This window comes from Falco biarmicus, chromosome 4, assembly GCF_023638135.1.
Source record: "Falco biarmicus isolate bFalBia1 chromosome 4, bFalBia1.pri, whole genome shotgun sequence".
NCBI lineage: Eukaryota > Metazoa > Chordata > Aves > Falconiformes > Falconidae > Falco > Falco biarmicus.
Window position 1 is genome coordinate 8,241,753 of NC_079291.1, and position 14,920 is coordinate 8,256,672.

Below are 14,920 nucleotides of genomic sequence, written 5' to 3' on the forward strand. Positions count from 1 at the left end.
CTGTGATTTTCTAAGCACCACAAGGTCAAGATAACCTAGGAGCCTTTTTTTGTTCCCTTTAGGACCTCTGACTCGGAGATCCCAAGTCTCTCAGTATTCCTTGACCTCAGAATCTCAAAGCTCTCATAAATGATTCAAAGGGGCTTCCTTATCTTTTTAAATTCTCCTTGAAAACTGCTCCTTGATCCTGGCAAAAGGGTTTTCTGGCACATCTGTCTTTGTGCCTACCGAGGCAGCTCACATCAGTCAGTACCTGCAAGGTCAGTGCTCCCCCCAGACACGAGAGGTAGGAGAGGACAGAAGGATGCTCTGTGATCCAATCTGGAGAACTGCAATATGATAAACAGAGTGGAGAGACTTTTGTTCTTATCCTTTACTTGTTTCAAAGGTGGTGTGTCTGCAGTCACTCTTACTATGAACATGCTTCATTTTGAAACCATTGAGCCTATTGGAAATATCCCACAGAACATATGACCATAAGACACACGGCTGTTTAATGTTAGACTCCTAAGTTCCCACTGAGAAAATCCTTCAGACACGGCTCAGTTTTCAAGGAGAGAAACCCTTCACCTACCGTTCCCAAGAGGAAGGATGAACTGCAGCCAAGACGCTCAACAACAAGCCCAGGATGCATCAGGCAGCTCACAACAGACTGAGGACACACTCCTGCTGGCAGTGCCAGTGCTTAGAGGGGAGAGATGATCATCTTTTATGTCCTTCTCTGCTGTGGTAAGTGCACACTGAAGCAAATATATGTTGCTGCCAGAACACTGCTCCTCTCCACAGACCTCGCGCTACTTTTTGATAAACGCAGACTTCACCCCTACAAAGGAAGCCCGAAAATGTCACAGCCAATGCCCCGGGGTCTGTGGTAGCAGAATTATTTCTTCACGTTGCACGAACAAGTTGTTCTGCAGCAAATCAGTTCCCCGCCGCAGAGCTGGTCCTGGAGGGGCTGAGCAGCCCCCGTCACGGCTGGCTCGGGGCAAACCCAGCGAGGCCTTGGCAAGGCTTCCGCACTCAGGGGCCCGAGCTGAAGTGCTCCGAGGGCTTTGATCTGAGGCAGAGCGTGGATTTCACGTGTTCCCTCGGGCTCCTCAGATGGCCTTTCTGCCTTTGAAGGCAGGCCCTGCTCCCACGGGCAACAGTGGGAACAAAGCCTCGAGGTGCCGGCACGGCGCTGCCCCGGGACACCGAGCCTGGCGTGGGGGAGGCGCTCCCACGGCCGCCAGGCAGAGGGAGGCCAGGGAGCTCAGCACCCACTGGAAGGCTCCCAGCACCTCACGTGGAAGGGGACCAGGGACAGCAGCGGGCAGCCAGCCAGCGGATGCCTGCCGAGAGCACCGTGAAGCAACAGCCTTCGCAGGTCTGCCATCTGGGGCAGCCCAGGAAACGCTTCTGGGTCCAAGCACTGGGTCTTGCCTTTCTTCCTGCGGGGAATCAAAGAATTGGAGGAGAAATCAAAACTGCAAAGGAATATCAGAGATAACATCTGAACGAGGAGACCTTCTCCAACAGGTAGGCGACCAAGGCACGGAAAGTGTGAAGAGATGGGACGTCTATTGCTCCTGTGACACCATCCCTGTCTAGACTGGGAATGGAGAAGGACAGAAAGGGCATTCCCTTAAAAAATGTAATTGAGTGAGACATAACTGTCAGTTCACTGGAGTGAATTCAGTTTGGGTAATGTGAACAGTGGAGAAGTGAAAACCTTTGGCTGGGTGCCCAAGGGAGGGGAGGAGAGGAGATAAGATATGAGGTAGGCAATGAAAGGGATGCAGAAGAGTAGAAACAGGTTAGAGGTGATACAACTTGTCCTCTGTGTCCTATTTTTCCCATTCCAGTGGCTTGGAAGCGTGCGACAAAGCTGACAAAACAGCCCGCAACAAAAAGACGGATACACCAGAACAGCTTTTCAGTTATAAGCTTTTTCTTTTTTTAGAATTCAAGCTTACACAGTTATCTATGCCCACTATATTCATAATTACATTTTAATATCTGCATACAAAAGCTATGTAAAAATTATTTTCTTCCCCCAAATATACAAATTTTCTCTTTAGATAGTTTAAAACATTTGTGATCACAGATTTTTTTTTAATATATTTTAGGCTGAAAAAATATTACCAATCTAGCATAACTCTTAACACTGTTTGCAAAAAAATACATCATCCAAGGTACTTTGTTTTTTACTGTATGGTGTAATGTTTGCCTTACCCTCAGGGCATGAAACTGATATAAAAAAAATAAACAGAATAAGCAACCCCCACAAACCACATAGACAAAGAAGTCCTCCCAACCGACATCATAAAAACAAATAAACAATCCAAACCACCCTTCTCTTCAAAAAAATTATGAATGACTAATTTGATGTATTTATGAGCAAACTAAAACTGAAGAGTGCTAAGGAAGTAGGAAAAGAGAAAAAGAAATTACAGTATGTCAGCTAGTTCATGCCCTGATACTATCTTTACCAACATTAAATGTGTAATTAAATAAAGTGTCTTTTAATGTTTTACATTGTGCTCAGTAATTTACATAAATTTAATCTACATCCGGGTGCCGATGCAGATTTACATTTGATTGTCTTGTGCATAAACAAGGTTAGCTTTTAAAGAAGGTAAACTGTGCAATGGACAGTCACAAACAACTTATTACCTGCACAATATTGCTTTTTGAAGGCGACATCAGTCAATGTGGATACACACAAATAATGCATACTGTTTGCATTTGCTAACACCTATACTAAAACTTTGTGATAAGGCCAAACCTTTTTTTTTTGTTTTTAATTTTAAAGCAAAAATATACCATAGTAAAAAAAATGTGCTCACACCGTTTTGAGTCTTTAAGTGGAAAATAAATCTCTATCACACTAGAATAAAATTGTCTCTATAAAATTTAAATACGGATCACTTCATTGCTGTATCAAAAGGAAACGTCTGGCAATCATTTCCAGATGATCACAATAACAAGACACATTAAGAGGTCCTGTCACCTCTTCCTTTGTGAAAAGATAAATGTTGAACACCTTCAATTCTCTCACAGTGAGAGGAATACGTTCCTTGGTTGTGGATTTTGATTCTGTCAATGAAAAAGGTTTAGCCTTAGGAATGCTGGCTACATCTCAAAACCGTAAGATTGATTTTTATAATTTATGATTCATGCAGCAAGAAGTCAATATGACACATACAGGTTAGAGTTCCATAGCATAAAAATACATCACTAGCAATGACATGCTCTGCTTGTGATCAACAGCCCTGTCTTGGCAGATTTCGGACATAAATGGTCTTTCTGGACAGTTTTTTCCTCTTTCTGATGCCTACCTCTGAAGAAGCAAGCAGTCTGCTCAAGGATGATTTCGGACCTTGGAGGTCTAACTCTAACATCTACATTTTGGCAGAATGTAAACAAAAATCATTATCACACACTATATATGTAATTATAAATATCATAACTTAACTGAGATTACACATGAAATGAGTATCTAAATGCACGTGTTACTCAGGGCAAAACCACAAATGGTGACAATCAGGTTTGACAGGAAGAATCTTCCATGTAGAACCACACAAACCACAGAGCAAACGTGAGAGTTATGTGGCACCATCAGAAATGAGACTCCGAAGTGCACGTTTACTATTTCACACAGAAGGCCAGCTACTACAAAGGCTGCTGGCTGCAGTCCTGATGTCTGCCATTCAGATGGTCAACCCAGCAGCTCAATCCTACAATGGCTTGAGATCACTGATATTTAAAAGCAAGTATGTCTTTGCAGAACCAAGGTCAGTATCCATTGGTAAGAGTCTGCAAGAGCATCCTCATGTGATCTAGTTTTGCTCTCATGATCACATAAAGCAGGAGTTGTACTGAGGGAGTAAATGAAGTCACACAAAGTAAGACTGATAGGAGATCAGAGGCCATTAGATGCCAGTACATCAAATCTGTCAAACTAAGAGCTTGGCCTTAGTTTTCGATTGAGGAATACCACTAATCCCGCTCTGTTGATCAGTGCCAGACTCCAACGTAATCTAAAAAGCTCGGAAAGTGTGTCCTTTCTGCTTAGAGTACTGCCAAACCTGTCAAAAGTTGGTTGCCTGATTTTAGGCACTTCAGTGCACCTGCAATCACCTAAGGAAGGAGGCCTGATTTTCTGAACCCTGATTAAGCCCAACTCCAAACTGCATCAGCATCTTGGTAAGCCAGGCCATTAGCTCAGATGCCTAAATGCGGCTTACATCTATTTATTATGCAAGCTGTTACAGAATGTTGTAAGTTGCCATGGTAGACCTTGGGGAACAAGATCCTGTATGAGCAAAGATTTTTAAAGCAGCCAGTGTACAAAGCATTAATTCTCAGCACTGATTCAAACTGCAGTTCTGTCCAGGGTGTTTCAAGTTCTTTCATCTCTTGCTGCTTCCCCAAGTTAATCCAGTAACTCTCACATTTTTTTCTAACTTCTGATCTTTATTTACTTTTTGATTTACAGTCTTGACAATCCCAAGTGTTCAAAAGCCAGTTACGAGTGTCCCAATAATTACGAGCTAAGTCACTGTTGCACAGTGACTTCCCATCTAAATAATGAACACTTAGGCAACTGATTTTCCTCATAGCCCAAAGAATAAGAATTGTTGACCTTAATGACAGACAGAACCTCTCAAGCAGCAGCACAACTCCAGGAACTGAAGCCCTGAAAAATACACGAATTATTACGGACCTTGTAGTGAGATCATTGTGAATACTACTAGGAGAAATGTGGTGGTTTTTCTCCTGGGTCTCATCTGCATCATAGCGAAAAGCTTGTATGCTAATTCAAGCTTAGATTTAGCAAACAGGTGAGATACTTGCACAGGCTTCAGGGGGAACTGCTGGCTCAGATCCGTGGCAGAACAGAACTCCAAAAGACATGCTCTTTTTCTTTGCAAGCCACTGTGGGTATAGATGCAAGTAACGGATCAGCTGGTTTTTTGCTTTCCCTATATGCTACCAGCTCTCTACCAAGCCACCCCCAAATCAGGTATCTAGCACTCTTTACTGACTATGGATGCTGCCCATCTGAGATTCTGCATGAGTACATGTGAGTTCATCACATTATCTGGCCCCTTGTTCCAAAAGCTAGAAAGTTTCTAACTCATCCCTAAGACACAGTGCTCTGCAAGGAATCTGGATAGACTGATGTTGTTAACACATATGCTTCAAGATGGAAGAAACACAGCCCACAACAGAGGTTCTTCAACTTCAGCAAACATGTAAGAACGAATTTCCAATAGTCTGCCTTCCTTGCTACCTGCAAAAAAACCCTAAACAACCCATTGTGTTTTGCGTTCTCACAAAACTACGGGTACAAACCCTTAAGTGATAACATCGCTGCTCACAACTCATCAGAGGTGCATATGGTATCAAAGAATACGGAGAACAAGATTCCCTGAAAACATAGCCAATAGCACTCCACATGCTTTAATGACGTAGGGGAAGAGGGCTGGAAAGAATTTAACCCCTGACACACACATACGGTGTTCCACCTACAAGATACGTTTTCCTGAGTATCATGTTTTCATGAGGGGGTAAACACCTACTGTACGGGACTAGATATAGGCCATGAGCTTTGAAAGTCAACACATCCACCATAACAATGCCCACTGACTTGCCAGGCAAATATATCAATAAATAGCAGAGAAAGAAACCGGTACAAATGAATGCACAACACGAAAGAACGTGGGGTATGAAGAAGTGCAAATATGTGAACTAAGTCTCTGGTTCCCAGGAAGAACAGAAGGATGCTTTTGATGTATCATACAAATTAAGGGAATGGTTTAATACCAAGTTTATAAAATCCAGGGACAACACCCCTGAATGGAGATGGATGACAGAGAGGAACCTCTACCTATAATGCCCTCATCACCGGCCTCCAAACATTCCAGGACTGTGAGTACTGGCTTGCAGATTTCGGCAGCAGGACATCCTGTCATTGCTCAGTTCGGTTCCTGCTAGTGCAGTTAGTTGAAATAAATTAAAGGAATCAAGAGAGAATCTAGCCAAACAAAACACATACAGACACCAAGGAGGGAGAACCTAGCTGATCAACACACATAAATGCACACACGCACAGGAGAGGGTGAGAGGAGAGTGAGACGAGAAAAATATGGAAATATGTTTAAGACATCTGCTGAAGATTTGTAATTATATATATATAAAATTATATATATACGTGCATATAAACTTTATATATATATATATATAAACCCCAAAAGATTACTGCCAAGCAACACTGTTTGTATTACTGGGATAAAGCTGTACAGTCTTGAGTGTCATAAATAACACGGTTGGTTTCCGTCCCATCTGAAGGTCACCCTGTATGTTTCGTTCTCCTTTTCATCATTCTGTGAGCATTCATATCCCTGAATAACTTGGAGGAAAGCCTGCTATCCTGACAGGAGCCTTCTCCCTCAGAGTGACAAATTTTCCACACACCTCAGAAAAAGCAGACCTCTCCACTCCGAGGAAAAGCACCTCAGAGGATCAAATTCCCCTCCTTACCTTCCAGTGAAGTTACGTGGAGTTCAAATGTAGTAAAAACTGAAGTATCTTAATTTCTTATACACATGGGAAAAAAAAAAAAAAAAGAGTCAATCCCTTCTAACACTCTGCATTGTTTTAAGTACTTGATTTATGGGGCACAGTTAAACTGTTGAACTGCATCTGCCTGAACAATCCTCAGATAATGATGGGATCATGGTGATGATGAAGATCCTAGATCATAATGGTGATTGTTACAATAGAAACAACCGTGAAGACTAGAAATTTCATCTCATGAATCGGTCACTTGTGCCCTGCAAAATGAGGTAAAAGACTAAACAAAATTGCCAGGGTCAAATTAACAATAGCCGTTTCAATTTGGAGGCCAATTTATTTTCTGCCACTTCAATTTCTCTCCCGTATTTTCCAAGCAATGATGTGTGTGAGCTGGTGACCATGCAAGTGCTGGTGAATGAGATTGGCCTGTTTCTATTTTCACTGTTAAGCTGTCAAAGCATTCACATCAAAGGACTGAAGAACAAATTGCAATAGTCACAAGTACCCGCATTAAAGGGATGTTTTCATCCATGTGTACACACAACTGCCCCCCAGCAACCCCAAAAGAAAACCCTAACGAAAACCCAACCCCACCTCAAGAAACAGAAGAGCACGAAAGAAGAACAAACAGAGGTGAGAAGAGCCGGGCAACGGGATGAAATGACAGCCAGTAGTGCGACGGGGGTGCGGAGAACCGCTCTGGTCTCTCTAATCCTCAAACACTTCCAGGAACAACGGAGGGAAGAGTTCTGTGGGGCACTCCACCTTCATGTGCAGGAAGCGGCTGGCATGGCAGGCGCCGATCATTCGCAGGTCTGTCACTTTCATCAGCAGTTTTGGCCAAAAGTGTGCAACATGGTGTTTTCTGTAATTAATGTAGTGTTCGAATGCCAGGAGGAAACCCTCTTGACACTTTTCTATCCTCTCAACACAAACAAGGCCTGGGCGATCTGTAGATACAAAGAAGCAGAATTATAGTTATTACTTAATTAACAAATTCCTGACCATAAATCAGGAAAAGACAGGATGATACTGTTGTTAGGAAAAAAAGGAGGGAGACCAAGGACATCTGCCACAAACAACTTCTTTGACCCTGGACACCTCACTTATCAGTACTATCCCTGTTAAAACAAGGAGATAATCCTTTCTTCATCTTTTGTCTGCTTTGCCCATTTAGAATATAACTGTTTGGAAAGTGTTTGCTTACAGTGATTAGAGCAACAGGTCCCTGATCTCAGCTAAAGTTTCGACCTACAACCTTCTGTAAAACAACTAATGAAGAACTAAAAAAAATTCCTTGTCAAGTATCTAAATTACAGTTCTTTCCTATCTGTTTCTCTGTGGTCTGACCAATGCTTTGATCAAGCGTTGATCCATAGGTGAGCTGCAAAGGAAACTGTTACAGGGCACCAAGGAACAGCACAGGCCAAAAGTTTGGCCAAGTGTCTCAACCGGCACCCAGATGGGCACTGGAAAAGCTCCTTTTGTTAAGTCACTCTTCAGGAGACACTTCTGGGAAAGCAGGTCCTCTGAATTGCCTTCTGAAACCCCTACTCACGTATCATTTTGTAGGGAACAAAAACCGAAATAAAAATGTTTTGATTAGGAAGGTCAAGTGCCGTGTTGCGATTAATGTGGAAACCTTTCTGTCTCAGATGCAGTTAATGCTTGTAAATCACTGTCTGTGTACTGTTACTCAGTGCCCAGTCTTCAAAGTGGTCTTAAAACAAAATCTTGCTAAATCTGCCACTGCCCAAGAATGGAATTTCCTCTTTGGGCTGGCACAGTCAGTGGGAGCATATTTTAAAACACACTTGATTTGAGAAGGTTAGAAACTCTTTGGAAATCACACGAAATGGTCTGTGCTGCTTCCGTATCATGCCACCAAGAGACGAGTTGCAAATGGTCCCAGTGTGGGGAAACAGCACAGCTCTCAAATGCCCATCAGCCAGCAGCGGTGCTGTTAAGTAGGAAAACCAGATGGCAGGTCAAGGTAAGCCTATGAGACTGATGGAAATGTGTATGAACTGCCCAGTGCACCACAGTACCGAGGGGAAGAGGGAACTTACTGTAAGGACAGCTGTTGCTAAATTGCCAGTTTTCATGCAAGGCAAATCGGCTCAGAACCAGTTCTAATTTCTTTCTCATGATCATCCCTGCCTCCTCCCTAAGCACTAAACTGACCAAGGCATGTTACCAAAGCCACGTTTATGCCCATGTCTCTGAATACCCTGAATGTCTTTCCTAATGCTTACCAAACTAATTCTAAGCTGCATCAGGATTTTCAGAGAAAATTGCTCCCACATTACTCTAGTCAGCACTACAAGATCTAACATATCCTATTTCTTTTTAGAAGAGGCTTGTGACAAAGACTAAAGAGTTTCCAAATGGTTGGGGTCTCAACATACTTCTGTTCTCACCTGATGACATGAGCAGAACAGCCTGAAGAAGGGCAACCTCGGTGTCATCCAGGTTAAATGAAGAAAGAGACATGCCCAGGTCAAAAATGGCATCAGACACTACGCCAAGACCCCCATTTTTTAGCTGGCCCCTTGTCACCGCCATCTCCCCATTTAGTGTTAGAGTCTCACTCTCAGGGTCATAGCGAACTGCTGCTCGGAGGGACATTATCTCCATACAGCAGCCTTTCAGAAGGATGATCTGGTCTTCACATGGCAGCTGCAGAAATTATAAACAGTAAAGAAAAAGATATGTTTTTCAAACTGAGTTGGTTTTACAACTAAAATAAATCCATGAGCATGAAGTCACAGTTCACACCCCAGGACACTACCTCACATAGCACAGCTACCCTCAAACATGCTGCCGATTGACTGCACCGCACAAACCTCCAAGACTTGCATTCCTGCCTTCAGACACTGCCAGCAGATTAACATCCCCACACACCCTTAGGAAATCTAGTGATGACAGCTCTAGGCAAACGGTCCTGGGCAAGATACTCAAAGCAAGCCAGGCTGACTCAGATACACTTGCAGAAGTGCTGCTCTCTGTGGGACAGCTCAGATTGTGGGAGCATTATAAAATTAAGTCCAATAAATCTTAAGAATGTAGCTTTCCGCTTGCAGAACATTTCAGAAAGTGTGAAGGGTGAAGCAGACCTACCAGGTGCCAGGTTGGTGGCAGCATACGCCCTTGGTTTTGTCTCCCATCATGAGTGGATGCGAGATGGCTAACGTGGTCACGGTTCTCAGCTGTTTACCCTTCTCTTTCCTCCTCTTGAGCTCCCTCAGTTTACAACTTAGCATAATACAGTAAACTATAATTGGGGCTGGTACAGACCTCATCCATCCTGGTTAAACTCACTACCAGCCAGGCTTATTTCTTACCTGATCAGAGGAAAAACCAGACGTTTGGGAGGGCCTGTTAAGTGTGGACTGCTTTTTAAATAAAAGGGCTGAAACTTACTGTACTCTTAACGCTCACTGTCCATTTAAACAACACAGAACTTAGTAAGCTACATTTAACTTAGTAAGGCTGATCTCCCTAGACTCCCTATGTTACTGCTGGACAGACAGAAAATCTATGATATAGCTCTAGCTTTTATGCTGGTGCATAAGCCATGGTCTTCAGGGCATGAGGCTAGACATGTCTTTTCCGTGATATTAAAAAAGCTAAGCTGCCTGAATTGGTGGAGGTAGGTTCTGTATTTAGAAAGTATAACTAGGATGCTTATATGTTAGGAGAACGCATTCTATAAAGCAAGTCTTTATGTTTTCACAGGTAATTCAGTTATAGCAAAACCCACCAAGACTATTTTAAGACTGTCACTAAATGAACAGCAAAGGTCACATATATGAAAAAGCAACTCATTTCTACTTGGCTTTAAAAGAGGCATAAATCTATCCATTTCTGATTCATGTAGAGTTCTTATATTTACCTGATTTGCAATTCAAAATGAAAAAAAAACCCCACTAAATAAAGGTTTATGTGACAACTGTGTACTCACAAAGCAAGTACATTGATTTGGTTTAAAATAATGCAGAGTGGATGCCAGACAGTTAGCTAATGCAAGTGGAAAGCAGTTCCCTGTTAGAGAAAAGTTTTAAGCACAAAGCCAGCCACAGTCAGAAAAAGGAGTTGAATCATGCAGCTATTTTTCTAGCAATGCCAACTTCAGGTGTGAAGTGTTTGATACACAAGAAAAATGACTCATCCAGTTCAGGGCAAATCACTTTCTCTGTGGATCACACTCAGCAGTAGCATGGAGAAGGCTGCACAGCCACAGTGGCAGTCTTGCTACCCAGTGACAACACCACTCTTTGGCTGCTGAGACTGAAGTGGGAACAGAAACAGAGAAAGAAGAAGGAAAAGGAGAGGGAAAAGGAGAGGGAAAAGGAAAGGGAAAAGGAGAGGGACACAAAAGAAAAAGGAAGGGAGAAGGGATAAGAAAAGAGACATGAAGGAAAAAAACACCAAGAAGAGGGAAGAATGGTGGAAAAGAATCAGACAGGTAACAGTAGGGAAGACACTGTGACACTTCAGCTGTTTTATTAGTGAGCTATTAAACCAATGAGAGTTCTTCTTCCTACTTGAACCTTCTTAAAATTTCTTCATGGTAGTGGTGATCTGCCTATGCCCGTCCTTCATCCTCCTTCCCAATTCTGAAGGATAGATGGGACATCTGTTTCACCGATGCCAAGCCTCAGGTCTTATCTGCCAGCAGCAGCAGTTACCAAAGACAGGGGTCTTGTACATCAGTTCTGCTCCCAGTTCTGCAGGGTTCAGTGCTGGCTATACTCATCGGTTGAGCGCTGCCACCAGAGGCACCTTCCAGGAGTGGGGTTAACAAATGTGCCTGATTAACTGCCACATGTCTTTTCCTTCTCGCTCTGCTGGGGGAAAAGCCAAAAGGCAGAAACTTGAGATGCTCACCTCTGCAGGACAGACTGGCAGCCAGCACACATGTAATGCATCACCATGGAAGTGAGCTGAGCTGAGCTGAGCTCCCTAAAAAGGTATTTGCATAGCTTCACCCAGCATGAAACCACTGATGCCGGTGACACTTAGAAACCTGACATCAAACTGATTAAATGCTTCTCAGTCTTCATCTTCTATGCAGAAGGAAATACAAGAAGGAAACAACAGCAGAAATTCTGAGAAGTAAATGAAGTTTTCTTTATACTTCGACCACCCTGGGATTAGATTCTTTCTTTGAGGCACGGGCCAATGGATGCACACAAACTAAGCTGGGTACGCACAGTGCTTTGCTGGCTTGCGCATGTGTCCAAAGAAGAGAAAAAGAAGGAAAAGTAGCCACGAATATGTCAGTGGCTATGGATGTTCCTTGCCATGCCCCTCCTCCACAGGGATTTACTACACTCTCAGCCTATGCCTCTGTGGAATTAAGCACTGAGGTAAGGTTCTGCAGGTCCTACGGGAGAACGGAGGGCTTTTTCTCATAAACAGATCCACAGCTCACACAGCATTGCTTCTAAGAAAAAGATACGGGTTAAAAACCGTAACTGAAACAAAGTTAACAAGACAGTGCCCCTTCAAAAAGGAGCAAACATTTGTCATTTTCTTTATGTTACAGCAGGAGCTACATGACAACTCGGAGGACAGCTGTCCTATTCCTTTGTGTTCGTGAGGAGCTGTCCCTCACTCTGCCATCAGATCTTGCTGTCAGGAGTGTCAGGTTTACACGGCGGCTCAGCTGTAAACAAAGCCTGTCCTAGCTGAGCTGCATAACCTACAGAGGTTGTGCCTAATGACGCCTTGACTTCTCCATCCATGCTTCCTGCCCGGTTCTGACACAAGTGGGCCCACAGTAGCCAGGAGGGGTAGGAGATGTCAGATGGGCACTGCAGTCTGTGTGTGACTGGCAAAACCTTCTAAATTAAAAGACTACCTTGGTATGTCACTGCAACTTCCTACCAACAAATGCCTAATCAGAGGAGACAGATTCCCTCAGACACCGAATGCTGCGAGGGCCTCTTGATCTATGGACACGTTCCTTGTATTTGGAAATCTTCATGCTCGGCCACTATTTCATACTTTCTTGGCTGATGGAGCCAATGCTGAGGTTAGCCAGGGAGGGCTATTTACACTATGCCAACTATTGATATTTACCTTTTCTTGTTCTGTAGGTGCCAGAGGACATAAAATAGCTCTCTCCTTGACCGACCTTAAAGAAAAGCTGCCACATACAGAAGAGTAAAATGCTACAGCTGCCTTAAATGTCCTTCCTGACTTATGTTTAGCTATTAGGAGGAAACACTGTTCCTGAGTTAGGGAGTCCCACGAACTCATTGACCACGGTCATTCCCATTTTGAATGTTATTGACTTGGCATTTCAACAGCAGAGTAAAGTGTTGCTCTGCAGTGTGGGTGAGCAGGCAAGCATCCTTCCATGACTGGATCTGGGATATTTCCACGCTAAAACTCCCATGGCTGTGGATCCTAAGTGACTCACAAGACTTAAAATTAATATCTTAAAATATTAAGATTGCTAAGCCTGAAATATTATTTCAGGCTGTAGTTCTGATAACATTTTTTTTTTAAGTCAGGAAAAAAATCCTGTCAGCCATTGCATCTGGTCCTTCAGTAAAAACGATACCTCGGTGTAAATGAGATGAGCCTAGGGCCTCTATATTCCTAATGGCAACCAAGTCTATCTGAGTCAATATTTACTGACATTTAACATGTGAGTATCTACCTGGAATGACAATCCAGTATTTTTACAGACTCTTTTATACACAACTCCCCCATTCAGGAAGAGCATGCTTAAGGAACACAATGAGGCAAGTGCCACTCCTGGACAGGGATACTTTCCTGAATTTGAAGACTTTGCTACTGTGTAGACCCATTTCCACAATACTGTACCTGCCCAGGAGCCAGAAAGCACAGAGGGGAACTGTGTTCTGGAAGATCTGATTAAATGTATCAAAGATGCTTCCAGACAGTCTCTTTTTGTTCATTTGCTTTGGCCACCTCTAAAGACACATTCGAGTCCCTAATGAACCATGACGACCTCTAGACGAACAAAATCACTATTTCAGGAATCTCAGGAAAAAAGAAATCTCATAAAAATCAAGAAGATTTTAGTCCTATCAGCTTTGGATCCCTTTAATTTTTCTGGGTTTAAACATAGTGAATTTTTTAGTTCCATGCCAGGAATATTTTGAATAGTTTTTAACAACAGGCATATAAATGAGGAGTGCAAGGAAGTCTTCTTACCTCACAAAACATAGGCAACTTTTTGGCAAAATCCACCACTCTTGTAATCGCTGGTGTGATAATTTTTGTAAACTGGCTGAAGGCTTCTAAATCCACTTTCCCACCTTCTGGGGCATTAACTATTGGTGCCTGCCCAATATCTTCCGGCTAAGGATATAAACAAAGATATTTAAAGGAGCAATCTATCTTAGAGCAAGCATTTTATACTCTAAAAAGTCCTGCTTGGCGACAGAAGATGTGCTAAAAAAAAATAACACTATTCGCTTTATAAATAATGCCCATTATACCACAAAACATGAACTTATTTGTTTGTATAAGGCATTTCTAAAAGAGGCGAGTGCACAGAGAAATGGGTGACTGGCATGCCACAACCCATCTTGTGTGGGCATTTTTGTGCGCATGCAGTTTCTTCATTGTGCTTGTATCTGAGTATTTTGTGTGTGTAGCGTACACACTTTTGTTTTAAAATATAGGCGTGTTCTTGTTTCTTACAGGTGCTGAGAACTCTCAAGTTTTTCTGAAAGTGAAGGGAGGTGAGGTGACTTTTCACCCCCAAGAAGATGCTGAAAGCTTTGCAGAATTGGGCTCGTTCACCTACTTGAAGTTCTGAAATCCTCCTCAGAACAGATTGCCTGGTATCACAGAGCTCCAGGCAACTGCCAAGGCCTGTTTCCAAAACTAGGCTAGAACAACTGATGACTAAGAATGGGTTAAGACAAAGCTAATCTGGATAAAGTGACTAAAATCTGAACTTGTCTGGGTAAAATATTGGTTGAAAATCATGACTTCAGCTCAAGGCTTCCCCAAAATGAAAAAAAAAAAAAAGGTATATTGAGGATTTCAACAGGAATATACAACAAAATAGTTTCAAGCAGAATCCGTGATGAGTGGTTTTTTTCTCCAACTGCACTTCAGTTTGTTCACGTGATTTTTATGACAGCTTGTCAGTGTTACCATGTATTTTAAAAACAGGCATATCAAAGCTGTTCCATTCACGAAGTGTGGCTTTGAGGTTGTAATAGACCTGCCAGCCACCATGCAGAGGTTCCATTTCATTTACATTAGAGTAAAAAACTGGATAAAACCCAGAGAAGAAGGCCTTTACTACTGATGGAATTCAATACATTTATATAAGTGCACTTAAAACAGGGGAGGTGCTGTC

At 42.7% G+C, this 14,920-nt stretch overlaps 1 protein-coding gene across 13 annotated transcripts in view; it reads right to left on the reverse strand.

Moving 5' to 3' along the window:
* Positions 1-1,910: 1,910 nt before the first annotated feature.
* THRB (thyroid hormone receptor beta) overlaps positions 1,911-14,920 on the reverse strand; it is a 161,301-nt gene continuing 148,291 nt past the window's right edge. For 12 of the 13 annotated variants that reach the window (XM_056335712.1, XM_056335702.1, XM_056335704.1 and 9 more), the window contains 3 exons: positions 13,759-13,905; positions 8,985-9,243; positions 1,911-7,514 (listed from right to left, as the gene is read on the reverse strand). In XM_056335712.1, the coding sequence (XP_056191687.1) occupies positions 7,273-7,514; positions 8,985-9,243; positions 13,759-13,905 (648 nt within the window). In that variant the 3' untranslated portion in view covers positions 1,911-7,272. The remainder of the gene's footprint in view (positions 7,515-8,984; positions 9,244-13,758; positions 13,906-14,920) is intronic. The other variant, XM_056335701.1, reaches the window with a different exon arrangement.